Source organism: Rousettus aegyptiacus, unplaced genomic scaffold, assembly GCF_014176215.1.
Source record: "Rousettus aegyptiacus isolate mRouAeg1 unplaced genomic scaffold, mRouAeg1.p scaffold_m13_p_11, whole genome shotgun sequence".
Lineage (NCBI taxonomy): Eukaryota > Metazoa > Chordata > Mammalia > Chiroptera > Pteropodidae > Rousettus > Rousettus aegyptiacus.
Window position 1 is genome coordinate 27637159 of NW_023416286.1, and position 26356 is coordinate 27663514.

At 42.2% G+C, this 26356-nt stretch overlaps 2 protein-coding genes and 1 long non-coding RNA gene across 8 annotated transcripts in view; 2 read left to right on the top strand and 1 right to left on the bottom strand.

Moving 5' to 3' along the window:
• Positions 1-15035, top strand: part of ACSL1 (acyl-CoA synthetase long chain family member 1) — a 65253-nt gene extending 50218 nt beyond the window's left edge. For both annotated transcript variants that reach the window (XM_016143978.2, XM_016143979.2), the window contains exons 12-21: positions 3844-3978; positions 5378-5512; positions 6149-6244; positions 6923-6995; positions 8568-8656; positions 9640-9756; positions 11576-11719; positions 12709-12810; positions 12917-12988; positions 13363-15035. In XM_016143978.2, coding sequence (XP_015999464.1) covers positions 3844-3978; positions 5378-5512; positions 6149-6244; positions 6923-6995; positions 8568-8656; positions 9640-9756; positions 11576-11719; positions 12709-12810; positions 12917-12988; positions 13363-13503 — 1104 coding nt within the window. In that variant the 3' untranslated portion in view covers positions 13504-15035. The remainder of the gene's footprint in view (positions 1-3843; positions 3979-5377; positions 5513-6148; positions 6245-6922; positions 6996-8567; positions 8657-9639; positions 9757-11575; positions 11720-12708; positions 12811-12916; positions 12989-13362) is intronic.
• A 6361-nt stretch (positions 15036-21396) lies between these two features.
• Positions 21397-25861, bottom strand: LOC118609357. Its single transcript, XR_004953345.1, has 2 exons — positions 25772-25861; positions 21397-24347 (listed from the first exon to the last, which is right to left on the bottom strand). It is a non-coding gene; the product is annotated as an uncharacterized LOC118609357 (long non-coding RNA).
• CENPU (centromere protein U) overlaps positions 25718-26356 on the top strand; it is a 37811-nt gene continuing 37172 nt past the window's right edge. For 2 of the 5 annotated variants that reach the window (XM_016143990.2, XM_016143992.2), the window contains exon 1: positions 25962-26059. In XM_016143990.2, coding sequence (XP_015999476.2) covers positions 26019-26059 — 41 coding nt within the window. In that variant the 5' untranslated portion in view covers positions 25962-26018. The other 3 variants (XM_016143989.2, XM_016143991.2, XM_036228669.1) reach the window with 3 other exon arrangements.

Below are 26356 nucleotides of genomic sequence, written 5' to 3' on the forward strand. Positions count from 1 at the left end.
CAGTGGCCTTTTAGAAATTTTTAGATTCAAATAAAAAAAAATGAGATTTTATTAAGCTTGGATTGTAGGTAAATAGCTAAGTTTTCGTTTTGAGAATAAATTAGACTTAAAGTTTCGGAAAGACTAAAAACGATTTCATTATATAATACCATGTCATTCAGTCAATAAATTATTTATTATGAAGCTAAAATAGCAGAACCTCTATGATCATCATCAAAACCAACATAAACTGGACTTCTGGTCAAGATGGCATAGTAGGTAGACACTGTGCTTGCCTCTTCTCATGACCACATCAGAATTGCAACTAAACTACAGAACAGCCATCACTGGGAGTCCCCTGAGGTCTGGCTGAACGCAAGTCCTACAACTGGGGACATACATAAGAGGCCACCTCAAGACTGGCAGGAGGGGCGGAGATGCAAAATGGGCTGGTCTCACAACTGCATGTGGTGGTTGAGAATTGGGAGGGTTATCTTGGCTGCAGAAGTCCCCCAGGAGGAGTTAGTGTTCCTGACCCCACACTGGGCTTTCCAGCTCAGTGTTCTAGTGCCAAGAAGAGAAGTCTCTACAACCTCTGGCTGTGAAAACCAGCGGAAATTGTGGCTGAGTGAGACAAGGCTGTGGGAGTCACAGACATTCCTCTTAAAGGCCCACACAGGGACTTACTCACTGATGGATTCACTTGCTCTGAGCTCCAGCACTGGGGCAGCTGCTCAAAAAGTGCCAGGGACATATGGGGAGGAACTGAATTGTCTGGCTTCAGGGCAAGGGCTGGAGGGGCAGCTTTCTCCCAGACAGAAGTGCCGGCAGACTCTACTGTTCATTTGTTGGACCCTTCAACCTCCCAACATGCACATGTAGGCAGCCGCCATAACTGAGTCTCCATCTACCTGGCTAATACCATTCACCTGACCAAGTGATTCCCTGAGACCCCACCCTTCCCATCTTGAGGGCCCACCCACACTGCCTCCAGTGGCTTTTCCATACAAATGGCCTGTCTTGACTCATGCTGCAGACTTTCTTAAAATCTTTCAAAGGTTCACAAAACCTAAATAAGCAGCATCTGGTCTCGGCATGCCCCATACTTCCTGCTGAGCAGTCCCAAACCCATCACTAACAGCAGCCGGCCTCGGCTTCTTGCTTGGCATCTCAAGGCGCCTCTAAGCCTACACAGGTGGTAGCCCTCTGCAGATTGCTTGGTAACTCTTGCCAGATGGCCCTAGGCAGTATACAGGCTGTGGCTGAAGGCTGAACTTGGCCTATGGCGGGTCCCCTCCCATAAGGCCCTAGAGCCAGCACGACCATTGGCTGGAGTACCACCCAGGAATACATTGGAGGACGACATACCCAAAGGGGCAAACTAGCCAGGCACCAGAGCACTGCTAAAGTGAACCCTGCTCTATAAGGTCAGCCCCTCATGGCCAGTCCTTAAACCAATCAGCCCAAGGGGCAATCCTTCCCATTGATATGCAAACAGCAACCAACGCTCAACTACAACAACAGGGCACACACAACTCAAATAGAGACACACCTGGAGCACTTGGCTCAGGTAACTCAGGAAGACTGCGCCACTGGGCTCCATAAAACATCTACTACATAAGTCCACTCTACTGAGACATAGCAACTTTACCTAATACATAGAAACAAACACAGGGAGGCAGCCAAAATGAGACAAAGAAACATGCCCCAATGAAAGAACAAAGCTCCAGAAAAAGAACTAAACAAAATGGAGGCAGACAATCTACCATATGCAGAGTTCAAAACAGTAGTTATAAGGATGTTCAATGAACTTAGGGATAGAGTACATGAACTCAGTGAGGACTATAACAAGGAGATGGAAAACACAAAAACAAACTTTTCAGAAATAAAGAATACAGTAACTGAAATGAAGACTACATTAGAGGGAATCAATAGTAGATTAGATGAAGCAGAAGGTCGAGTCAGTGATTTAGAAGGTAAGGTAGCAGAAAACACCCAATCAGAACAGCAAATGGAAAAAAAGAATCCAAAAAAATTAGGATAGTTTAAGGGGCCTTTGGGACATCAGCATACCAATATTCGCATCCTAGGGGTATCAGAAGATGAGAGAAAAGAATTAAAAACCTATTTGAAGAAATAATGATGGAAAACTTCCTAATCTGCTGAAGAAATAGACATACAAGCCCACGAAGTGCAGAGAGTCCCAAACAAGATGAATCCAAAGAGGCCCACAGCAAAACACATCTAATTAAAATGCCAAATGTTAAAGACAGAATCTTAAAAGCAGCAAGAGAAAAGCAGTTAGTTACCTACAAAGGAGCTCTCATAAGACTGTTAGTTGATTTTTCGACAGAAACTTTGCAAGCCAGAAGGGATTAGTTGAAGTCTTCAAAGTGATGAAAAGCAAGCACCTATGAGCAAGATTACTCTACCCAGCAAAGCTATCGTTTAGAATTGAAAGACAGATAAATAGCTTCCCAGACAAGAAAAAGCTAAAGGAGTTCATTAACACCAAACCAGTATTAGAAGAAATGTTACAGGGACTTCCTTAAGAAGAAGAAGGAGGAGGAGGAGGAAGAAGGAGGAGGAGGAGGAGGAGGAGGAGGAATAAAAATATATATATATGAAGTATATATATATGTGAAGTGTATATATATATAAAGTATATATATGAATAATAAATTGGCAATAACTACATATCATTTATTACTTTAAATGCAAATGGATTAAATGAGCCAATCAAAAGATAGGGTGGCTGAATGGATAAGTAAACAAGACCCTTACATATGCTGTCTACAAGAGATTTGCTTCAGATCAAAAGATACACACACACACACACTGAAAGTAAAGGGATGGAAAAAGATAATTCATGCAAATGGAAATGAAAATAAAATAGATGGGGTAAGCAATACTTATACCAAACAAGATAGTCTTAAAAACAAAGACTATGACAAAAGACAAAGAAGGACCCAGAAATATCACTTCTGGATATTTATCTAAAGAAACCCAAAGTACTGCTTTAAAGGGACATCCATATGTTCATTGCAGCATTACAACAGCCGTAATACGGAGGCATCTGGGTGTTCATCAGTGGATGAATGAATAAAGAAGAGATAGTACATATATACAATGGAATAGTACTCAGCCACACACACAAAAAAATGAATGAATGAAATCTTGCCACCTGCAAAAACATGGCTGGACCTAGAGGGTATTGTGCTGAGTGGAGTAAGTCAGACAGAGAAAGACAAATGCCATGTTTGCACTTACATGTGAAATCTAAAGAACAAGATAAACAAAACAGAATCATAGATACAGAGAACATATTGATAGTTACCAGATGGGAGAGGGATAGGAGGGGTGGATGGAAAAGGGAAAGGGATCAGGAAGTAAAAATTGGTAGTTGCAAAATAGTCACGAGAATGTAAAGTGTAGCATAAGGAATATAGTCAATAACATTGTAATAACAATGTATGGTGTCAGATAGGTACTATTTTTGTCATGGTCATCACCTTGTAAGTTATATAAATGTCTAATCACTATGTTTTACACCTGAAACTAATATAATATTGTATGCCAACTGTAATTGAAAAATAAAAAATTTATTTAAAAAAAAACGACATACATTGGTTTCTTGCTAGACCCTTCATTTTCAGGATGATCACGAGAAATACCACATTTCTATGTTGTACAATGACCGAAGAATGCAAGAACATTTTTTAAAAAGCTACCTATATTTAGGAACTTTAAGATTTCTGGGAACTGCTCTGAAATGCTAAGACCAAAGCTTTATGTGTCTGTGTGTGTTTTATATAATCCCTGCTGCAATGATAAAATGTTGATTATTTCTGTTTACCACTCTAGTTTGTGATGCTCTGCCATGGAGCTAAAATAGGATTTTTCCAAGGAGATATCAGGCTGCTTATGGATGACCTCAAGGTGCTTCAACCCACTGTCTTTCCTGTGGTGCCAAGACTGCTGAACCGGATGTTTGACCGAGTAAGTTTGAAGTTCAGAGTGGGGAAGAGAGCACTAGACCTTGAGTCTGAGACTTGAGTTTGAAGCAGGTTTAACCAGATATCTTCTGTGTGACCATGGACAGTCCTCTCAGCCTTGTGGAACTGCAGTTTACTCATCTGTAAAACCAGAATACATTGACCTCCCAGAATTGTTTTTAAGGATTATAAGAGAAAACACTTGTGATTACAGTTGTAAGCTAGAAAGCACAAATGCAGGTATAAGGTGGGAGGTCGCTTTATTTTTATAATAAATCTTTGAGCCTCTTTTTTCTCATCTATACAACAGATTGTTATCTTTCCCCCTGTTCTGTCTCGCAAAGTTGCTAATTGTATCACATGAAAATTATGTAACTATGTAACTGTGAAATTGTTTTATAAATTGTAAAGTTCCATGCACATCTAATGTTTCTTAGCCACCTTGAGAGAATTAACTAAGCCAAACCAGAAACAGAGAAGGCCAGCCAACAGCACGTGGGCCATTATAGCATGAGCCACACAGCCAGGGCCAGATCAGCATGTGGCGTGCACAGTCTCCAAAATGAATTTGGGCTGGACAACTTTAATACTTTTTATTCTGATGCATGGCTTCTGTCATCTGTAAGAACCTACTCATTTTGTGTGTGTGTGGTTCTTTTTTTTTTTTAAAAAAAAAAAAAAACTTTTAAAAACAGCTCCATTGAGATATAATTCACATTCCATAAAATTCACCCATTTAAAGTATACAATGCAAAGCTTTTCAGTACATTCACAGAGTTCTGCGTCCATCACCACAGTCTAGACTAGAACATTTTTATTACCTCAAAAAAAAACTTTTCACGTACTTGTTAGCTATTATCTTCCACCCTGCTACCCATCTCTACCCCTGAGCAAAAATGAATCTGCTTTCTGAATCTATTGATTTGCCTATTCTGGACTTCCATATGAATGGAGTCATGCAATATGTTTACTTTTGTGACTAGCTTTTTTCACTTAACTTGTTTTCAGGGTTCTTCTATATCGTAGCACATAACTATACTTCATTCCTTTTAATGGCCAAATGATATTCCACTATATCGATGTAACAGATTTTTTTTTGATATAACATTTATTTGCTCATGCATAGTGATGGACATTTGGATTGTTTCTACTTTTTGGCTATTCTGAATAATGCTGCATGAACATTCATATACAAGTTTCTGCGTGGACATGTGTTTTCATTTCTCTTGGATAGAGCCGAACTCCTGGGTCACATAAACTCTATGTTTAACTGTTTGAGGAATTTCAGTCTGTTTTCTAAACATATTACATTCCCACTAGCAGTGCAACACTTGTTATGATACAACTTTCTGATTCTGGCCATTTTACTGATTGTGAAAACTTCTTATGTCTTGACCCATTAGATTTTTGCACAGGCTAACACCACACTGAAGCAGTGGCTACTGGACTTTGCCTCCAAGAGAAAAGAAGCAGAGCTTCGCAGTGGCATCATTAGAAACAACAGCCTATGGGATAAACTAATCTTCCACAAAATACAGGTAACAGATAGACTCACACTGTTATTTGTCACATAAAGTAACTTGGGTTTCAAAATTTCTATGTGGGCTCTTTTTAAAAGAGTGGTGTGAAAGCGAGAGAGAGAATGACACGTTTTTATTAGTTCTGGCACATTTCTAAAGGACAAAGCCATCAGGTAAGCCTCAGTATCCAACAATACATAGGATCGTCGAACATATTGTAGCTATCTAGGGTTTTATAGCCTTTCTTATTCTCCATTTGATTTTATTTTTCTGGAATAAGTATGTCGCTCTGGAGGTGATTTTTAGGCATGAGTGCTAAAGAATAATATTATATCCAAAACAATGCCTAAAGTGTGGTAGTTGCCACAAATCTATCACACTCCTGTTCTAATTCCTTAAGATACCTTCAAGTAGAGGTGTTGGTTTATTTCCATGCTAGTTGAGATCAAATGGTGTAGCTTCAAGTGAAAACAAATTCCAGGCAGGTGTTGCTCTCCTGGATACCTGTGAGTTCTCAGGTAGTGGTGAGTTCTGTGTGGCCCCCAGAGCAGGAGGTGGGGGGTTATGGCACAGGGTGCCAAGAAGGCATCTTTGAGAAGCCTATTGACTTCCAGCAGTTTAACCCTCTTTCTCTCTTCTCTCCTGCCCTGTCAGTCGAGCCTGGGAGGAAAGATCAGGTTGATGGTCACAGGAGCCGCACCTGTGTCTGCCACTGTGCTGACATTTCTGCGAGCAGCACTCGGCTGTCAGGTGAGGTGGCTCCACTGCAATTGATTGTCTCAGACTTTGTCATGCCTACGAGTCTTCTTTCTAAAAATCATTCTTGTTCTCCTTATTTTTATGTGAAAGATCACATTATTCTTAGGTTGCATGGAGGAAGAAGTATATATGTCTTTTATTCTAGGCAGGGGAAGATGCATTTGTGTCCACCACTGTGTTATTTTCTCTAGGGAAGGGCATAAAATATGCCTTTAGAGTCAGGCGTAAGGGTATGGGAAGGGTCATAAGTAATAGGACAACCTACAAACCTCACAGAGAACCTGTCTTAAAGGGGGCAGCGGAGACAGCAGAGATTCAGTGATGCATAGATCATGTGGTGGGTACAGTCGGGAGCCAGCAGAGCATGTGCATTCCTGGGTGGGTCATGTGCAGTGGGACCTTGTGCCGTGATTCTGTTCTCCCTCGCTTGTCCACAGGAAGTTAGGTAGAAAATGGATGTGGATGGCAGCTGGTGTTTGTTGGAAGGGTAAAGATGTTTGGCTGCTATCATAAAGCATGTATTGAATTAATTTACCAAACAGAAAATATGAAGAGGTTTCACCACAGTCAGCCATTACTCAGGAGTTAGAGGAACTTAATTACTTGTGCACCTCTGACAGAGGTGTGACTGTTTCTTCTTTAATAACATTTCATTTCTTGGTGATCCAGTTTTATGAAGGCTATGGACAGACCGAGAGCACAGCCGGCTGCTGCCTGACTTTGCCTGGGGACTGGACAGCAGGTATATTTGGTGGCACAGTCATTACTGGAATCCTGTTATTTGGATTGGAATTAAATTAATCAGATTGGTTCATTGACCAACTTTGACAAGTGCTTGGTCTCAGACTAGGCCTTGGGGCACACACTCTTGTAAACCAGGGAGCCATATGACAGTGTCCCCTGTGGCAGAGTGGGATGTGATTTCGAGGCTCTGACTATAAAACTTGGTGGCAATAGAGAGTGAAGGTGACAATTAAGAGGCAATGGCCTTTGTGTTGGGTTCAGAATGTTTGACCCAACAGGGCTTTCCAGTAATTCTTTGAGGTCTAATGACTTGCTAGTAACTTTTAATTAAATTTATATTGTGTGCTGTGCTGGATGTTGAAACCACAGAGAGAAATTAACACAGGTCCCTTTTTTTCCAAAAGGACAAAGCAGAGACAAACACAAAAATAATCGGTTGAACACCTGTCATGAATGAGGTTCTATGTTAGAGGCTTAAGATACACATTATGTCTATTTCATTTTAGCAACATCCCTGTAAGATAAGTCCTGTTACTTCTGGGAAGAAATGATTGATTGTTAGTTTAAAAAAAAACATGTAAATAATATATAAGAATTGACATAGCATTATGCTGTGGGAGCCAAGGTTCCAACCCAGGTCTGATCGCAAAACTCCCGCGCTTTCCTCTGTACCACACTGGCGGTGTATTCTACACTGTGATAAATCAATTCCTGGATTTATATGATGAAGTATAAAGATGACCACTATCTAGAAGCACAGACTCAAGGAGCTAGCATAATCTAGTGGCATAATTCTGCTAGGATTGGCACTAACAGTCTACAATCCTTTTTCTTGGTGGTTAATTTTTAACCCTTGGTTCCTTACTAGCTAGAGAATTTGGAGTAGGGATCTTATTAAGGTAAAATTATTAAAATGTAGGCAGAATTATTTGTAATGCTCTTACAGGATATCTAATTTCTACTTTTTTTGTTTTGAGAAAAGAACCTGATCCTTAACACCCTTTGGCAAGAGAGTTAAGTTAGCTGTGAAAAGAAGCACCATCCTGTCTTAATAAGCTTAAATGTAAAACATGATCATCCGTATGTAAGGAAATAAAGGTCGTATTGATCAGGACCAGGTAGTATGGAAGAGAGTAATCAAGGTATGCCTAAGCTGCCTATGCTCTCTCCTTATATAGAACAGGGACGCTAAAAAGTCTGCGACAGGGAGAGGTGGCAGATGATGGGCAGGGGCCGTCAGGTCAGAGGAGCCAGGAAAATGTTTTAGAAAGTTTGCTTCTAGGTATTCATAGAAACCCTTAAAACCAGCCAAAGTATACTTTGAAAAATAATTTAGAGCTTCAAACTTGGGAAAGGTCCCTAGAAGACTTTCGAAAATTTTTGTCTGTATTTAAGAATAGATTCTCTAAGTTAATTTGTAGGGGTCGGGCCGGGTGGGGGGGTGGCAAGGCAGAGACTGGCTCTTATTGCAGCTGTTCTTATTATGAGCAGGTTTATTTGGTATAAAAATAATTTGCCTAAGGATATCGTAGTCCTGCTGGGAATAATCATTCTTTTATATCATATACAGGCCATGTTGGTCCCCCAATGCCTTGTAACTGGATAAAACTTGTCGATGTGGAAGAAATGAACTACATGGCTGCCAAGGGTGAGGGCGAGGTGAGTGAGGTCCCATCAGTCATCCACTGTCATTGCCATTTCCTCTTAAGATGGCCGTGACAAGTGCAGTGCCATTTCTCAGCATAGTGTCACATAAAGCCTTTGAACCACCAAGCTTGATTTTCGTGGTGATCCTGGAGTCAGACAGGCTTCTTTTTGCAGGTACATTGATGTTTAGCTCTCAGGGGATGTGGGGTGGGGGGGCCACCAACATCTGCCTTTTTCTGCCAGACATGATAGGGACTTGGGCCCACGAGCATGCAGGGCTCCACTGGCCTGAGTTCTGGGGCACAGTTTGTGTCTGTTAATTGCCCTGGATACCTATTAGCGAGCTACAGACTAGTGGAAGGAAAGCCTAATTACTTCAGAGGGAGGGATTTCATCCCCTTTGGGGGCTTTCCAGAAGGTTTGAGCCAGAACCTAGAGCAGGCGTTAGCCCTACGACTTGACTGCAGCTCAGGCCATTAAGGAAGGGAAGCAGGGGCATTGGAGGTGCTGCCAGGATCCCACTGGGGCTCTGGTAGCTCCCTCTGGATCATGGAATTCTCACACACACACACACACACACACACACACACACACACACCAATTTCCTCTGGAGAAGCCCCACTAAATGCTGTTAACAGATCCTCTTTTCCCCCATCGTTTTATTGAGATATAATTCACACATAGCACGATATAAATTTAAGGTGTACAGCATAGTGATTTGACTTACATATATTGCAAAATGATCACCACAGTAAGTTTAGTTAACATCCATCACCTCATATAGATACCAAAAATAAAGAAAATGTTTTTTTCATTATGAGGAAAACTCTTAGGATCGCCTAAAAACTTTCAAATACACCACAGAGCAGTGCTAACTCTAGCTGCCCTGCTGCACGTCACACCCTGGTGCTTACTTATCCTGTAACTGTAAGTTTGTACCTTTTGACCTCTCTCCTCCAGTTCCTGCCCCAAGCCTTCATCTTTTCTTCCTTCAGGTATGTGTGAAAGGGCCAAATGTGTTTAAAGGCTACTTGAAGGACCCAGCAAAAACAGCGGAAGCTCTGGATAAAGATGGCTGGTTACACACAGGGGACATTGGAAAATGGTTACCAGTAAGTGGTCACCTCCCCTATTCACAAATATTTGTATTCCACTGTAGTGAAGAAAATGTCCCTTTCGTCGTACATCCACCGTGTGGCAATGGCACCCTGGCTTTTCTCTTTCCTGAGTGGCATGTAGACACTTCCCTTTCCTGCAGGGAACAGATTTATACACAGCATATTTGTGTAGCATTTTCACTTTGACTGTAGCAAATATGTTTAGTTTTGATATTTGACATCAATTCTCCTTGCTGCTTCTTGTTTGAAATTCAGAGAGACTGGCTTTTGACATAGCAATGCTATGCCTTGATATTTCAGCCTTAGTGAATTGGGAGACGTAACAGACCTGCCAGGACTGTAGGATGGGCAGGAATTTGTGAATACATGCATTTCTTAGGTTTGCTGTCTGGTTTAAAACAGGATAAGTGGTTCGTGGATTAGACCAACTTCTTCGAATTTACTGTAGAGAAATTCCAGAGGACGTTCTAGGAGCCAGAGGCTTGGGCAAGAAGCCACACCCAAGGGTTTGGCCAATTTGCTTGCTATGGTAACAACCACTGCTTTTGAAAGTTGTTACTATGTTTAATTGCAAGCACGAAAATGGAGGTGCTAGTGCTTATAGTTACAGATTTAAAGTGCCTAAAACTCTGAAATTTTTATTGATTTAAAAAATTCTCCCCATCACAATTAATTCAGTATTCGGAATGTCAAAGTTACTTAAAAATAAGTCCCTTTTTCAGGTTCAGGAGGGATTGAATATCGGTTATCCTTCTGGCTCTGGTTCAAGTGAGCACATCTCAGTCTCTCTAGACCCAAGTCTGTTCCTTTTGAAAATGGAGGAGAACTGATGTGGGATGAGAGAACCTAGAAACTTTCCAACAGATAACTTTTAGAAGCATGAGAATGACCCTGAGGCAGGGATGGGTTGAAGGCTGGGTTTGGGGTTTGGTTACCAGAGGTGGGTACTGCTGGCATTTGCCTGGTCTGGACCAGAGATTCTAGTGTCCCCACTGTAAGGTGTTAAACATGTGACACGCCAAGAGATGTGACTCTCCGAAAAAAGTTTTAAAAGCAAGCCTTTATTGGGAGAGCACTCCCGGGCGAGGTTCTTTGGTCCAGAGAGGAGAGGGGCCAGAGAAGTTGCGCCCTGGGATGGGAGGGCAGAGTTTTTATAGGGTTATGTGGGGTTAGGGTATAGAATGGGGAATGCCAGTTGAGCATCTGGATTAGGGTGGTGGTGGATTAGGGGATTAGGGTGGGCCCTTGTTGGATTCCGGATTCCCAGGTAAAGTTTGGAAGCCTCCAGGCAGGCCCCGCTGACCTAACACCCCATTGTTATCCTTTGGGCAGTGACAGTGATAAAGAAACTGAAATCTTGCCTTTGTGTAGTAAACGTTAATGAGTCCTCACTCTGCACAGAGCACTGTAGGAAGATAGGTCTGGATCTTTGGTCTCAAAGAAGTCGACTCAGCTGGAGAGGCAGATATGTGTGTCCCTGATTCAGATGTGAGACTATACGAAGCTTGCTAGACAGAAGGTAGCAAGCGAAGCACTGCCAGTTGGCTGGCAGAGGAGGGGTGAAGCGAAATGGGCATGGACCGTGGGGTCTCCTCTCTGTCTCCTTACCTGTCTCAGTGGCCTGAGGCACGTTGGTTAATCTGTGTAACCCTCCCTTTCCCTCTCTGTAAAATGGGATGATAACTGATCCTGCCAGGTGTTATTTGGATTAAATGATAGTGCGTATAGAAAATGCCCTGTGCTGCATGTGACTGATCCTGTGTGAAAACAAGCCATGCACCCACTCACAGCCCCCCTCCCCTCTGGTGAACAGAATGGTACCTTGAAGATTATCGACAGGAAAAAACACATATTTAAACTGGCACAAGGAGAATACATAGCACCTGAAAAGATTGAAAATATTTACCTGCGAAGTAAACCTGTTGCTCAAGTGTTTGTCTACGGAGAGAGCTTGCAGGTAGGTGCCTTCTGAGCTGTGAGCTCTGATGTGCAGGTGTGGTGAGCGCCTAATTCTCTAGGGGCTTTAAACGTGATGGAAAGTTTGCAATGGGTGTCAGACATGAATTGACTTTCACGTCCGACATGCTAGAATATTATTGATGTATTATTGGTTTTTGCTACTTGGCATTTCTTATCCAGAATAATTTTTTCTTTAGTTTTATATTTTTTATTTTACTCAGGGTGGCCTGATGTACCAAGGGAGGTCAGATAAAGATACTAGGGAGTGGGTAAAATTATGTTTCTAATTTAATTACAAAGAGAAGATATTGATTTGTAGATTATAAGAAAGTTTAGATTTTTCAAACATATTAAACCCAACTTATTTATGATATGCCTCCAAAATCATTTTTGAGCAAATAGTTTTTGTGAGCCAACATATACTTAAAGTTGAAACCAAAGGTCAGTATTGTAGTAAAATATCTGTTTGCTAAAATATTGGACACTAGCTAGTGACAAGGGAGAGAAGGGGATCTGGTTTCCTAAAGATTTTTTTTTTTTTTTTAAATCTCGAAGTTTTCAAATAACTTTAGAAGAGTATTTTCTTATGAGAGAGTACACCTATTTTTTCTTGACCTAGAATCTTAATGTGCCTCTGATTTTTATTAACTATTTGTTTACCTTATATCACCTTATTTGCTTATTTGACCCTGTTTTATTTTTTTTTTACAGTATATGCAAAAGTAAACAAAAATTAGGGTTTTGTTCGATTTTGAATTCCCAGTGGTTCTTATAAAACATTTGTAGCAGAATTCCTGACACTGTATTTTAGAGCTCGGAGTTCTTAACCTGGTCTCAGTGGACTCTGGGGCTGGTAGTATGTTCTGAAGACAGAATCTGTAACTTTTATCAGTTCCTCCCAGGGGTCTGTGATGCAAAACCATAACGGACCACTATCCTAGAACATCTGGATCAAGCTATGTATTAACTCACTTCTCTGTGTTAAAGGCATTTCTCATAGCAATTGTGGTACCAGATGTTGAGACCTTAGGTCGATGGGCCCAAAAGAGAGGACTGGAAGGGTCCTTTGAAGAACTATGCAGAAACAAGGTAAGCTTCTGAAATACGCAGTCTGCTTCTTTATGTTCAAATTGCATTAAGTGCAAAGTGCAGGGACCTCCAACAAGGAAATATCTTATTTCTCTTACCTTATTAGGATGTCAAAAAAGCTATTCTAGATGACATGGTGAGACTTGGGAAGGAGTCTGGCTTAAAACCATTTGAACAGGTAAGACTCATGAAAGTACATGACTTCCTGCAAAACAAGTTTTTGACTTGAAGATTTTTTTTTTATGAGTAGGTTGTAGAAGAGGTTGAGATGACCTAAAGTAAATCCATGAGTAATGAAAAATGAAGTTGTTTGGCAGGGAAGGGAATTTCTTTAACCAAGGGTGTGAATTCTCTTTTCCTGGAGGTCAGGGTACAGTCCTGAGTTCTCAAAATAGGGCCCTGCCTTTGTTGAGAAAGTACTGCTGGGCTGGAGGTGAGAGGATGGGTTTGGACGTGCAAAAGGGTCTTTATCTCCTTGGGCAGCTTAAGTGCTTTTTAGACTCAGGTTGCATCTGTCCTCCTTCCTTCTTTAATAGCCTTGTTTATTTGCAGGTCAAAGGCATTGCGCTCCATCCTGAATTATTCTCTATCGACAACGGCCTTCTGACCCCAACAATGAAGGCTAAAAGGCCAGAACTTCGGAATTATTTCAGGTCACAGATAGATGAACTTTATTCTACCATCAAGGTTTAATGGTTGGAGAAAAGCTTAGAAGAAATCACACTCCTCCACCCTCTTGTATTGATGACCTTCGTGTTGGTAATTTTGACTTCGGCAAGCGTAGGGAAGTAAACATCCATGTTTGAGTAGTGCATTCAGGGTTCTTGTCATAGGAATATCAGAGGAAATGGAACACTGCCTTACAGTCACCTCATGTTGCAGACCATGTATATGGTGATGTACAATTTCCAAAATGAGCCTTAAAAATTGTAAGCGGAAACTGTAAATGTGCTGTTATTTGCGACTTCCTTAGTTTAAAAGGCGGGTATGAAAACTCTGTCTCCCTGTTATTAAAACCAAGGATTTAGGACTTTACTATTTCTGAGATGTCTGCTACTTGCTGCAAATTGTGCAGTTAGTTGTCTGCTGCTCTGAACAGTACAGTGCACTGGAGGGAAACTGTCCCTTAAGAATGACTGTCCTGGCTGGAGAATGTCACAAGTGGACCAGAGGTTTTTTTTTTAACCCCTGCCACCTTCCATTCCCTGTCTCACACACACTCTCACGACCCTTCTGATGAAGGAGTATGATACTCCTGCTCTTTTCAACAGCCCCCTGTCATTCCTCTTGGAGCAGAAGGTTCCCGGTGAAGCAAAGGACAGACCAACTCAGAACAACGTAGATATCGTTTCTCTGGCTGCTTGCTAGAGCGAACAGATTCTGGCACCAGGAGAGCAGAATGTTCTCAGCCCCTCCTCTCCAACCTGAGTCCTCCCTCATCCCTTCCCAGGGGTTATGAAAAAATCTGCCTTAGACTCTACGGTGAAGACAAGCATTTCAAGAAGGAAACAATTACCTAGAAAGACCATGCTCAACTGTGATGCCTAAAGAACTGTCCACTTTATCTTCACTGAACCAGTCGCTGTTTGTTTGTGATGGCCAATAGATTTTTAATGTGGTTTTCATATCAAAAGTTCATGTTGTGATTAACTGGCTTTTTTTTCTCCCAGAATAAACTCAGGCAAGGCATGTCTTTGAAAATATTAAGGGAGTAGAAAACTTTAAGGGACTCGGGTACTTATTGAAATGGACAGTAATAAACAAATGCTCTTCTGTCATCATGCTACCTGATTTCTGTGAAATGTATTTGGCAAGCCAAAATTCTAGGATGCAGAAGTCTGGAAAATTCATTTCCTGGGATTAACTTCTCAAGGGATTTTTTTTTTTAAGTTAATTTGGGAAATTAGCAGTGTTTCACTTCAAGCCTTTGCCACATGTGACTGAATTGTCATTTATACATTTAAGCTATTGTTTCTGGATGTGTGAGAGTACATGTATTACACAAGCACAACCGGGTTTGCACTAAAGAATTGTCATTGTAGTACCACTATTGGGTAGCCTAAGTTCATGTGTGTATTCTTAATTGCACAAAAAGTTAATAATTTGTCACATTGGGATTTTGAATGTTTGCTTTAAGTGTTGGCTATTTCTATGTTTTATAAACCAAAACAGAATTTCCAAAAACAGTGAAAGAAACCAAAATAAATATTTCCGCATTTCGAGTGCGTGAAGCTTCTCTCTTCATGTCGGGTGGAACATCCGGGTCAGCCTTCGATGTGCACAGGGAAAGAGCGAGAGCGGCTCTAGGCTTCAGACCCTGCCCAGTTGCCGCCTCCTTCCCAGCTCTCCTTCCTCCGCTGCAGCCCTCGGCGCTCTGGCGACAGTCCTTACTGTGTCGGGAAGAAGAAAATTATGGTGTGATTAATATGGATAGTCTCAGAAATGCACAATTCCTCACTGGGAAACTAACATTTCAGGAGACATTGGCTGGAGTTGGTGGTTCTGTGGTGGATTTAATCCTGTGTATTTTAGTCATTTTCTTACTATAGTACTGTTTCAGAAGAGGTCTGGAAGAGCAGCTGACTCTTTTTTTTTCTTGTCCTATCCTATGCTGTCATTTTAAAGATTTTCTTTTCTATAGGTATTAATCAACCCTCATTTTCTTATAGAGCTCGTATTTAACTCAGCCTTCTTCCCTCCCTCCCTCCCTCAAATCTTCTGTTTAGTGTGATGCTGTTTGGTTTCTTTCTCTAAAGCTCAAGCACAGTGCACATATCCCTGGTAAGGCTCCTGTCCATTCCACCTTTTTATTTTAGTTCTTAAGATCTTTTCTGGTCTTGTCCCACCTTCCTCTTCCTCTCTTCACCCGTGAAGTATGAGCTTCTTGAGAGTAGGCATTGCCTTTGTTTTTCCTCTCTTGGCATCCAATACAGCACTTAGAAATTAGTAGGTATCCATTAAATTAGTCTTGTTTGAACAGATACCTGAAATTTTGAACACAGCTCTTCTTCGTAATGAAGTTAACAAACTTTTTTTTTTTGAATTATGGAAAATACACCTAAAATTTACCATCTTACTCATTTTTAAGTGTACAGTCCAGTGGCATTAACTGCATTCACATTGTGATGCAACCATCTCCATGACCCATCCACAGAGCTGCTTTCATCCTACAAAACTGAAACTTGGCCCATTAAACACTAATTCCCATTTCCTCCTCCCCAGCCCTTGAAAACAACATTCTACTTTCTGTCCATATGCATTTGACTACTCTAGGTACCTCACATAAGTGTAATCATGCAGTATTTGTCCTTTAGTATCTGGCTTATTTCACTTGGCAGAATGCCTCAAGGTTCATCCATGTTGTAGCATACATCAGAATTTCCTTTCTAAGGCTGAATAATGTTCCAGTATATGTATGTTCCACATTTTGTTTACCCACTCATCTGTTGATGGACATTTGGGTTGTTCTCACCTTTTAGCTATTGTGAATAATCCTGTTGTGAACATAGTTGTACAAATACCTGTTTCAGTCCCTGCATTCATTTCTTCTGGGTATATACCCAGATGTAGAATTGCTGGATCATTTGGTAATTCTATGTTTAATTTTTTGAAGAACTGCCATACTATTTTCCATATCAGCTGCGGCATCTTATATCAAAAGTGCACAAGGGTTCCAATTTCTCCACATCCTTACTATTACCTATTGGTTTCTATTTTTTCGATAACAGCCATTGTAATGGGTATACAGTGGTATCTCATCATGGTTTCGATTTGCATTGACTAGTAGGGTTGAGCATCCTTTCATGTGCTTATTGATTATCTGTATATTTTTGGAGAAAGATCTGTTCAAATCCTCTACCCATTTTAAAAATTGGATGGTGGTTTGTTCTTGAGCTATTGGTATTCTTTACATATCATGAATATTAATCTCGAAACACTTTTGGATTCTTAACTTTCATGGTGCACTGAGGTTAATGCCTGCTCAACAGCAGGAGATACACAATGGTCCTCCATCCCACAAATCAAAATTACACCTCAGAAACCCAGCGGGCTCTGTCTAAAACCCTTCTCTCCAGCCAGAACAGGGGAGAAGCAATGTGGTTGCCTAGGAATGAGAAAGTCCTTCTTTCATCCAGGTCACTGTGCGCTAAACCCTGACAGCCTAATCTGACAGAGCCTGAGCCCGGAGCCCAGGCTGGAAGTGTTAATCCAGCAGTCGGAGCCCTGCTGCCCTCCGAGCTCATCCCGCCCCTCCCTGCAGGTCCCAGCTACGACAGGTCCTCACTCTGTATCTAAATTTGGAAATGCAGGTTTTTAAAAGTATATTTGACATTTTGGTCATTACATATTTTTGCCCTACTCTTAATTTTTAGATTACCTGGAATAATACTAATAACTGAAATGTATTGAGTGTTGCCACGTGCCAGGCACTATTCTTAGCATTTTATGTGGATGACACATTTTATATTTACAACCCTTAAAGCCAAATGCTACCATTGTCCCCATTTTACAGATGAGGAAATGGAAGCACACAAAAATTTAATCAATGCCATGCACCCAGACAGCCTCATGCTGTGGATGTTTCTTGTCTGCGTTTGATGGTGAACTTCCTGACAGACCCCGTGATTGGATTGTTTCTTCTTGCAAGCAGTTCTGCCTCTAAGCTTCTGTTTAAATGGTTTTGATTCCTACCTAATGATTGGCCTTTGTCATAGCAGGGCTAATACCACTTTGCAGAGTATTGTTTTGGTTTTATGGCTTATCAAAAATTAAATATGGTTGCTCTCTGTGTTGTTGGTAATCTTAGATCCATTCAGGACCAAAAGTTTGGTAGAACTAGCTGCTCTACTACCAGAGGAAAATATACATAAAGCTGGGGCACAGACATGTGGCAGGTTTGTAGGATCCCTTAGAAGCTCTAGGAACCATCAACTACAGAGGTAATAATAGCTGCAGGGATTGTGGGTTTGCTGTGGGCCGCTCACTGTGCTGCGTTCTTTATGTTCTCATTTCCTTCTCACAAAACCCCTGAGAGACTAAGGGACTTTTATCAGGTTTTCCTTGAGAACCAAGAATCTGGATAGGAAATAGAGGAGGGCCCTTGACGTTGAACAGGAATTAAGGAAGGAGCCTGCAACTCGGACTGGGAATTACCTGCTCAAGAGAAAGGTGGGAAATGAAGAATGTGATCTCCCTGAAGCCAAGAGAGGAAAGTGCTTCAGGAAGGGAGGGAAGGGATCAGTTATGTCATACGCTGTTGAAAGGGAGCATAAGGTGGAGATAGAGGAGTGGCTGCTGGATCTGGCAGTGGAGGCAACCTCGGCAATAGTGTTCCAGCAGAGTAGGGAGACCAGAAGCCTGTTTGGAGTGAGCGGAGGCATGATGGGGAAGTCAGGAAGAAGGGTGGACAGCTCTTTTTTGAAGTTTTAACATGAAGGAAATTGGATGAAAGCATGGTAACTAGAGTAAGATGGGAGGTGGAGGTGTTTGCTGGTAGAGGTTTTTAAGATGGGAGATACTAGAACATAATGCCATGCCAATGAGAATGGTCAGGTGCGGGCGTGGGGGAAGAGATTGAGAGAGAGAAGGAGCAGGGGAAGTGGTGCATGAAATAGGGGAAGACTGCTATCCTGGAGGGTGAGAGGGTTAAAATCCACAGTCAAGTGTGGAGATCTGCCATCGATAGGGTACTTCCTCCATCACAACACGAGGGGATATAGAGAATATGGGGTAAATGTCGGTAGATCTATGGTGACTGAGGTAGAAAACATTGGGAGCTTCTAGCTGGAATTATTATTTTTTTTCCATACTTGTTATGGATGAGAAAATTGAGCCCCGGAGAGACCAACTCACTTGTCCTAGTAAGTGGCTGAGCTAGACATTCTGACTCCAGGGCCTCTCCGTGCCTGGGGCACCTGTGTACTATGCCTTTCTCTCCATGGTGAAGTACCCAGTGCCCTGAGCATCCTGAGTGCACAATCACTGTATTGGATGAATTTTCTCCATTACCCAGTCCTCAGATGCAGCCAAACTCTCCATGGCAAATATACCTGTTCGAAGTTTGTCACGCCACAGGTGGAGGAGGTAAATGCCTCTGACCTCGGAATTTCCTTTTCGTGTTTTCATCCAGATTTCCAGTGCTTCCCACCCCCCCCCCCACCCCAAACCCCACGGCAGCATAAGCAGAAGAGAAGCCTGCCAGTCTGTCCCCAGTTGGTGAGCAGAGCAGGTGGTCAGAGGGCAGAAGGCTCTGGCATCTCCTTGAGAGTTGAGGGCCACAGGTCTGTTAGAGCAGGCGTCAGTATTGGTCCGTGGCCCATTAGGAATCAGGCCTCCCAACAGGAGGTGAGCGACTGGGCTGGTGAGCGAAGCTTCATCTGTATTTGCAGCTGCTCCCAAGCACTAGCATCACCACCTCAGCTCCACCTCAGATCATCAGGCATTAGATTCTCATAGGAGCACCAGTCCCTGGTGCAGAAGGGTTGGGGACCACTGTGTTAGCCTGCGCATGCCCGAGAGGCTGCTCCCATTCCTCAGCCTCCCGCCTCCTCTGTATTTTTTTATGGAAAGTGGCATGGGCCCTGAGTCTGACTGAAGGGGACTTCCTTGAGTTCCCAGCACAGAGGCAGTTGCTTCTTGTCTTCTCTGCAGAGCTGCCTCTTCTCCAGGTTAGCTGGAACCTGCAGATGTGAGATCCACAAGGCAACCCCACACCGCTACCCCAGCTGTCCTTTCACCCTGTATCCTAGAGCAGATGCTCAAATCTACGTTCTTATGGGACTCACTCCTTTCCTCAGCATGGATAATCGGGAAATTGGGTCACCTTATTATCCACATATTTGGCGTAAAAAGAAATCTAGATTTTTGACTTTTGATTTCGTCACACTGTACACTGTTCAAATGGTAGAAGTCTTCTTAGATGAATTGTGCTTTTCATTGCTATTCAGGTACAGAGAGATGCTGTTCTTGGCTGGAAATGGGATTTTTTTTTTCCACAAGTGTATTTTGCATGTAAGTTCTTAGCCACTCTTTTGTTGAGATTTTTAAGGGGTGGAGGGTTAGCTGTCAAATTTCTCTAACAGAAATTGTTCTCGCTAAATCCTAAGGCTGCTGCATTTCCCCCTAAGAACTCCAGACAGTCGTTCTGCTTTGCATGTGGCTTGTTCAAACTGGAGTGTGGGTCATGGGAGTGCCAGCAGTCCCCGGCTACAGGTGTATTTAAGCACCACACACGTGAGACACACGCCAAGTGTTTGTGTGAAACCAGTTGGCTCACATTCTGTATCAGGCAACGACGTGCAGATGCAGAGGGATTCTTGTTTTCGAGTCCCTTGCTTTCCCACACCCCAGCACTGCCTTCCTCCACCCTGCTGCACTCCTGCCAGCACCTCCGCCCCACCCTGCCGAGCTGTCAGTGGGCCTTGCATTTTGGAGAAATTCCAGGGCTGCCACAGGCTGACGGCTACCGCATCTTACTGATGCTTTCTCCTGTTGTCTATCACATCTGTCCACTGCCCTTGGTCCCTTATTCCTACCACTTTATCAGGGTGCTGGCCATCTCTTGCTGGGACAACCGTACCAGCCTCTTAATTGATCTCCTTGTCTCCTATATTGGTCTCTAGTAACTCACTTACTTTTCCTCCACTCTGCAGCAAGAAAGACTTTTCTAAGTCAAAAGAGTTATGTGATTTCTCTGTTTAATCATCCAGATGTTTCCTATTGCGCTCAAGTGTGAACTGCTTAATGTACTTAGAGAAGGGCTTCTCAAACTTTATTGTGCATGAGATCTCCTGAAGATCTTAAAATTCAGATTCTGATTCAGTAATCTTAGAATCAGGCCTGAAATTCTGCATTTCGAATAAGTTCCCAGGTAATGCCGATGCTGCAAGGAACTGGAGGAGCCCTGCTTGCCTCCCTGGCCTCAACTGTTCTAACCACACTCAACTTATTCTAGCTCCTAGAATTCTTCACGCTCTTGCCCACTGCTGGGCCTTTGCACATGCTCTCTCTCAGGAGCACTCTTTTATCCTGGCCTGGCTGCCTCCTACTTCTTTATTTCAGTTAGGTCGTAGGTATCACTTCCTCCAGGAAGCCTCCTCTGAATCTCCAAGCCCAGGAAACAAACTGTTGAGCATGCTTTGTGGCCTGGCAGTGCTGTGAGGTGGAGGGGCAATGGGATAAGGGGTGAGAGTGAGCTGGCCTATGAGGTACAGGGCAGCAGCCAAAAAATGAGAGAACGCTTCCTCCCTAGAGAAGGTTCTAGGAAGGTTTTGTGTCACCTGGGGGTTAGAGAAGAAAGACTTTCTGACCTGAGCTTGTCTAAAAGGTCACTATGGCGCCCTAGCTAGCTATCCTACTACTCCGGTCTTTTCTGAGCTGAAAAGGATCACTGAAGCAAGAGCACTAGTTGCCCGGAACTGTCTGAACAAGGTCAGCCTCACAACTGTGTTCTCAGGCCACCTAAAAATAGTCAGAGTGAGTAAGGTCATTAAAAAGATGAAAACTTTTTTCAGAAAGGTTTTTTTTCTTTTTTTCTTTTTTTTTTTTACTACCACAGCTTGTGTGAGAATCATGGAGACAAGTCTCTACTGCATAAATTTTATTCCAGGATATCCCTCCCCCCACCCCCGCTTACTTCCTTAAAATATTTTTCTTCGGGGTACCCTTTCATTTTATTTTCTCCGCTCATTTGGTCCCTTTTCAAGTTTCACTTATCAAATTACTTCTTATGTAGGTTAGAGGTCAGTATTCCCTGGCTGGGGAAATCCTGGATTTGTCTAAAACGCTCCTGCTAGGATTCTTGCACCGTACTCTCTCAGCCCTGCAGGGAGCTGGGAATGGAATCCGAGCCATGTGACACTGCATCATCATGATGTGGTAGTCAGACCTTTTTGGCCATGTGATTTCAGCTTGGATAGGAGCAGTGCCAGTGGGGTCTGGAAAAAGAACCTTAGTTACATAGCGAATAAGTTTAGCTGTTGCATATCGGAGCCAGGAAAATGTTGGAAAGCAGGTGACTCCTGAAAGGATCCCGTGTCACTGCCATTTGCTACAATGGAAAAACCTTTCTGCCCTTCACCTTTAACAGACACCAAATAATATTCCTTTTCTGAATTTTATTTCCTCTTTCCTTAAAGGGAACATACAAGAAGGGAGGTTTCCTCATTCCTTGTTCCAACCTTGCCTCCTGGGACTTTCTGAGTTTGTTTTGCTGAATCATAATTACGAAAGTTGAGCAGTTAGTCTGTTTAAAACAGATAACGACTTCAGTTTCTTCCTGATGAGAACTGCTAAGTGGCTTATTCCTGTGTACCCAGTGATTCGTAGGTACTGTAGAAAGTTAAAAAACAAAGTTGGAAAATCTGGAAAGTAAATTATTTTCTTTTGCACAATAAAAAATCATACTCTTTGCCTTGCTTAAGGGAAACGTACAAGAATGGATTTGATAGATTAGGGAATAGGATGATGCTCCTTCTCTGAAGGAGAAAAATGAATTGAGCAAGAGCAGTTAAGATAGCTAGTCTTATTCATCTTGACCTGACTCTGAACCAATATTTAAGTTTCAGTTATCAAATTACTTCTTATGTAGGTTATGTCTGTCAAATAAATAGTTCTGGTCTCCAATTACATTTTCAGATTTCCAGTCATGTTCTTTATCTGTCCTCTAGTGGATACATAGTGAATAGAAAATTCAACAGAAGAGCTCGCTAGGAAAAAAGCAAACAATAAAAAATAATATGCTCTCTAAACATCTAGGGACCTTCACATTCTTTACCTCTTATCTTCATAATAGTCCTGTAAGAGAAATAAAAATGTTGTTTATATTATCATTTAAACATCAAACTAATAATTCCAAAATATGGAACTAATGTATACATTAACCCACTCCACAAGAAGTGTCCAGGTCTAACCACTAAGTTTATCCCAAGGACCTAAGAAAGTTGAAGTTCTTTATTTTTCGTATTTGTATTATGAAAGCAATAGGGATTTTTTTAGATTTTCTAAATATGAAAGTTAAATATTAAGTAATTACATAACGTAAGGACCTGTACACAGATGTCCCCCAGCTTCCTGTGGTCACCTGTTCTCCAGTTTCTCCGAGCTTCCTCTGTGGTTGCTTACGTTGCTCCAGGTACCTCAAGGGCTCAGGACCCCACTGCCTCCACTCCTGAGTTGTCAGCCTCCTCCTCACATCCATACTTCACCCGCTCCTGAACACTCTCCCTAATTTTTCACAGCCCCCCTAGACATACCAACACAAAGCTGGTGAATTACTTTGGGGGGAAGCCATGTCCAACATTTTCTATCTTAAGATGGCTCCTGTGTTGTGCTGTACTCTTTCTGTCACTGTTAACTTCTGTAAATGTTTGCTGGAGGACATCTATGTGGCAGGTCCTTAAGTTGTGCCTATTTATATAAAAAATAAATCTCATGTATAATTTTTTCCTTTGTATTTAGATCTTCGATGATGTACAACATAATACAAAACAAACCAGCAAGACTGATTTCTATGACTAGGTGTTATTCATCATGTCATCCTAGAGCAGAGGGCTAGAAGGAGAGGCTGTTCTCCAAGAAGAACTGAGGTGGAGTTAGTGCTGGAAGCAGCTAAAGATTTCTTAATGTGACAACTGTCTCCTAGAATAGGGGGCTCTAAAATCCCATTAGGAGAGATTTATTTTAGATGTGTGATAAATATATATATCTGGTTCTGTTTCTCTGAAGAAGACTAATATAGGTAGGCATGTCATCAAAGCTGGTTCAATTAGAGTAAATCTTAGGCCTTTTCCTGGGAATGTTGGGGCATAGCTACTCTCTCTCTCTGAATATTGGAATTCAGATGTGTGGCTTGGAACTACTATCAGGTGCAAGCTCTGAGCCAGAATCCTAAGATCTAATGCAGGCACAGCCACTTACTACCTGTGGGACTGCTCCTTAGTTTCGTCATGTGGAATTATAGTGCTAACCACATAAGGTTATTGAGAGAATGAACTAATTTGATAGATATTAAGCACTCAGAACAATGCCTGGATTATAGTAAATGCTCAATAAATCCAAGTGGTGGCAGCAATGGTGATAAAAACCATCCTGAGAAAAAGACTGATGTATACAGCGGGCAAGAAATGAATTCAGAGCATGAACGGCTTCTCAACCCTCTAGATCAAACTGAACTTGACAAGCATCCTACCTCTGGACTCTTCAGTAACATGAACTCATAAATTCCTTTATTAGTTAAATCTATTCGGGTTGAGTTTTTATTTCTATCCTGCGTGCTGAACCTCTTCTTAATAATTGACTGGTTTCTTTTTTTAGACCCACAAGCACAAAAGGTTTGATTACAACTCTTCTCTTAGAAATTAGTGCTACCTACCAATTCACTTAAGGGTGACAACTTTCTGTGGCTCCAGGAACCCTATTTCTACCTATCAATAGGAAACTTACCTTCGGTACCTCAAACATGATTTACTCTTCTATTGCAATGCCCAAAGATCCTAGGTACGTGAACAGGCATTCACTGAAGAGGAATCAGGAAGGTCCTATAAACAATGAAAAGATGACTAACTTAGGGAAAATGCAAATCAAAAATAATAGAATATTATTTCAATTTACTAAATAAAAATTTGAAAGTCTTAAAAATTCTAAGTATCAACTAGTATGTGGAGTCAAGGGGACTTTTATATACTGCTGATGAGGGTGTAAATTAATTGTACAGTCTACAAAACAATGTGTAAAAATGGACATTATCGTAAAGTTGAAAATGTCATTAAATGATGAGGTGATACTACTACTGAATGTATCCCTGGAGAAACTCTTAGACATGTGCCCACAAGACTAAAGAGTGTTTAGCACTGCATTGTGGTAATACCAAAAAGACTGAAAACGACTGATGTATCCATACACAGAATGGATAAAATATGGCATATTTACTTAATGCATTCTGAAGACCATGAAAATGAACTACAGCTACACGCATCAGTGTGGATAAATCTATAAAAATCATAGCTTTGAGTAAGAAAGAGCACTTGCAGAATATGTCCCAAATAATATTTATAGAAAGTTTAGAAGCATATGATAACTAATACATTATTTAGGGGTATATCAGGTAAAAAAGCATGGGAATGAAACAAAATCAGAAGAGTGGTTATTCTGGGAAGCAATGATAATTATTTATTTCCCAGTCAGTGGTCAGTACGTGGATGCTCCTTTTTATCTTTACATTATATATATTATTTTTATGCATGGGATATGTAATTTTTTTACAGCGGTAAAATATTTATAAAATGTAGCATTTTAACCATTTCTAACTGTACAACTTAGCAGCACTACTTAAGCACATTCATTCATATTGTTACACAACTATCCACCGCTATCCACTTTCAGAACTTTCCATCGTCCCAAACAGTGCTTTGGCATTACATCCGAGAAATCATTGCAAAAGCCAATGTCACAAAGCTGTTGCCCCATTTTCTTCTAAAAGTTTCATAGTTTTAGCGCTTAAGTTTACGTTTTTGATCCATTTTGAGTTCATGTTTATGATGTGGTGTAAGGGTTCAACATCATTCTTTTGCAGGGTAATATATTTTTAAACAGAAAGAAAAGAATCAGAGAAGATTAGCCCCAGTAGGGGCCATCCGCATTGATGAAGAAACTGGGATAGAGGTAAAATAACATATCAAGGTTACACCACTGGTTAAGGGATAACAGCGGAACAGAAGCCAAATCTGCCTACTGGGCAAAGCATTACACTAGACCACTGCGCGGACGCCTAAGTAGGAGGAGCTCGGTCGCGGTTCGTCCCCCAACCCCGTTAGGATCCGCCCCTTACTGGCCCGCGCGCTCAGACTTTTCGTCCCTGGCTCCTCCTCTTCACCGTCCCCGAGGGCGGGCCCACGCGGCTCGAGAGCTTTGGAGCCTTTGAAAACTGGCTCAGTGCGCGGGCGGGAGGGAAAGCTCGGCAAACCTTCAACGTCCCTGGGACCGGGAGCAACTGGTTGTAAGGCCTGGACTCCAGCTGCGCTGTCGTTCTTTACAGGCCATGTTTTCCCTCGCGCTCCAGGACGGGGCGGAGCCCTCGAGCCCAGCGACGTGAGTACCGGCTCGGGGGCGGGGCTTACGTGCCGGACGCTTGGCCTGGATTGGCCGCTCGGACCGGCGCGGGGTTTGGCGGGAGCTTCGTTGGCTCCGGGGGCGGGAGAGCGGTCGGCCTGATGGCTTCGCAGCGGCGGGCGCGGACCCAGGGGTGCGCGGGGTAAGTGCTGCGGACACTGAGCGCGGACCAGAGACCAGCCTTATCTTCTTTCCCTTCCTACCGCAGTTTGTGCCCCTCGGAGCTACGCCGCGTAGCGAGGCGCCCTGACTCCGCCACTTCGGAACCTGCGCCGAATGACTCAGGGCCTCGGTTTCCACGTCTGTAAAAGGGGAATAATTTTAGTCCCAGTCTTACCGAATTACTGTAAGCCTTAAAGAAATCACAGTTTAAAACTGTGGGACGGGCAGGAAGAACGTTAGCTAGTGTTAATGTAATTTTGTGTGGGCGAGTGTGGTC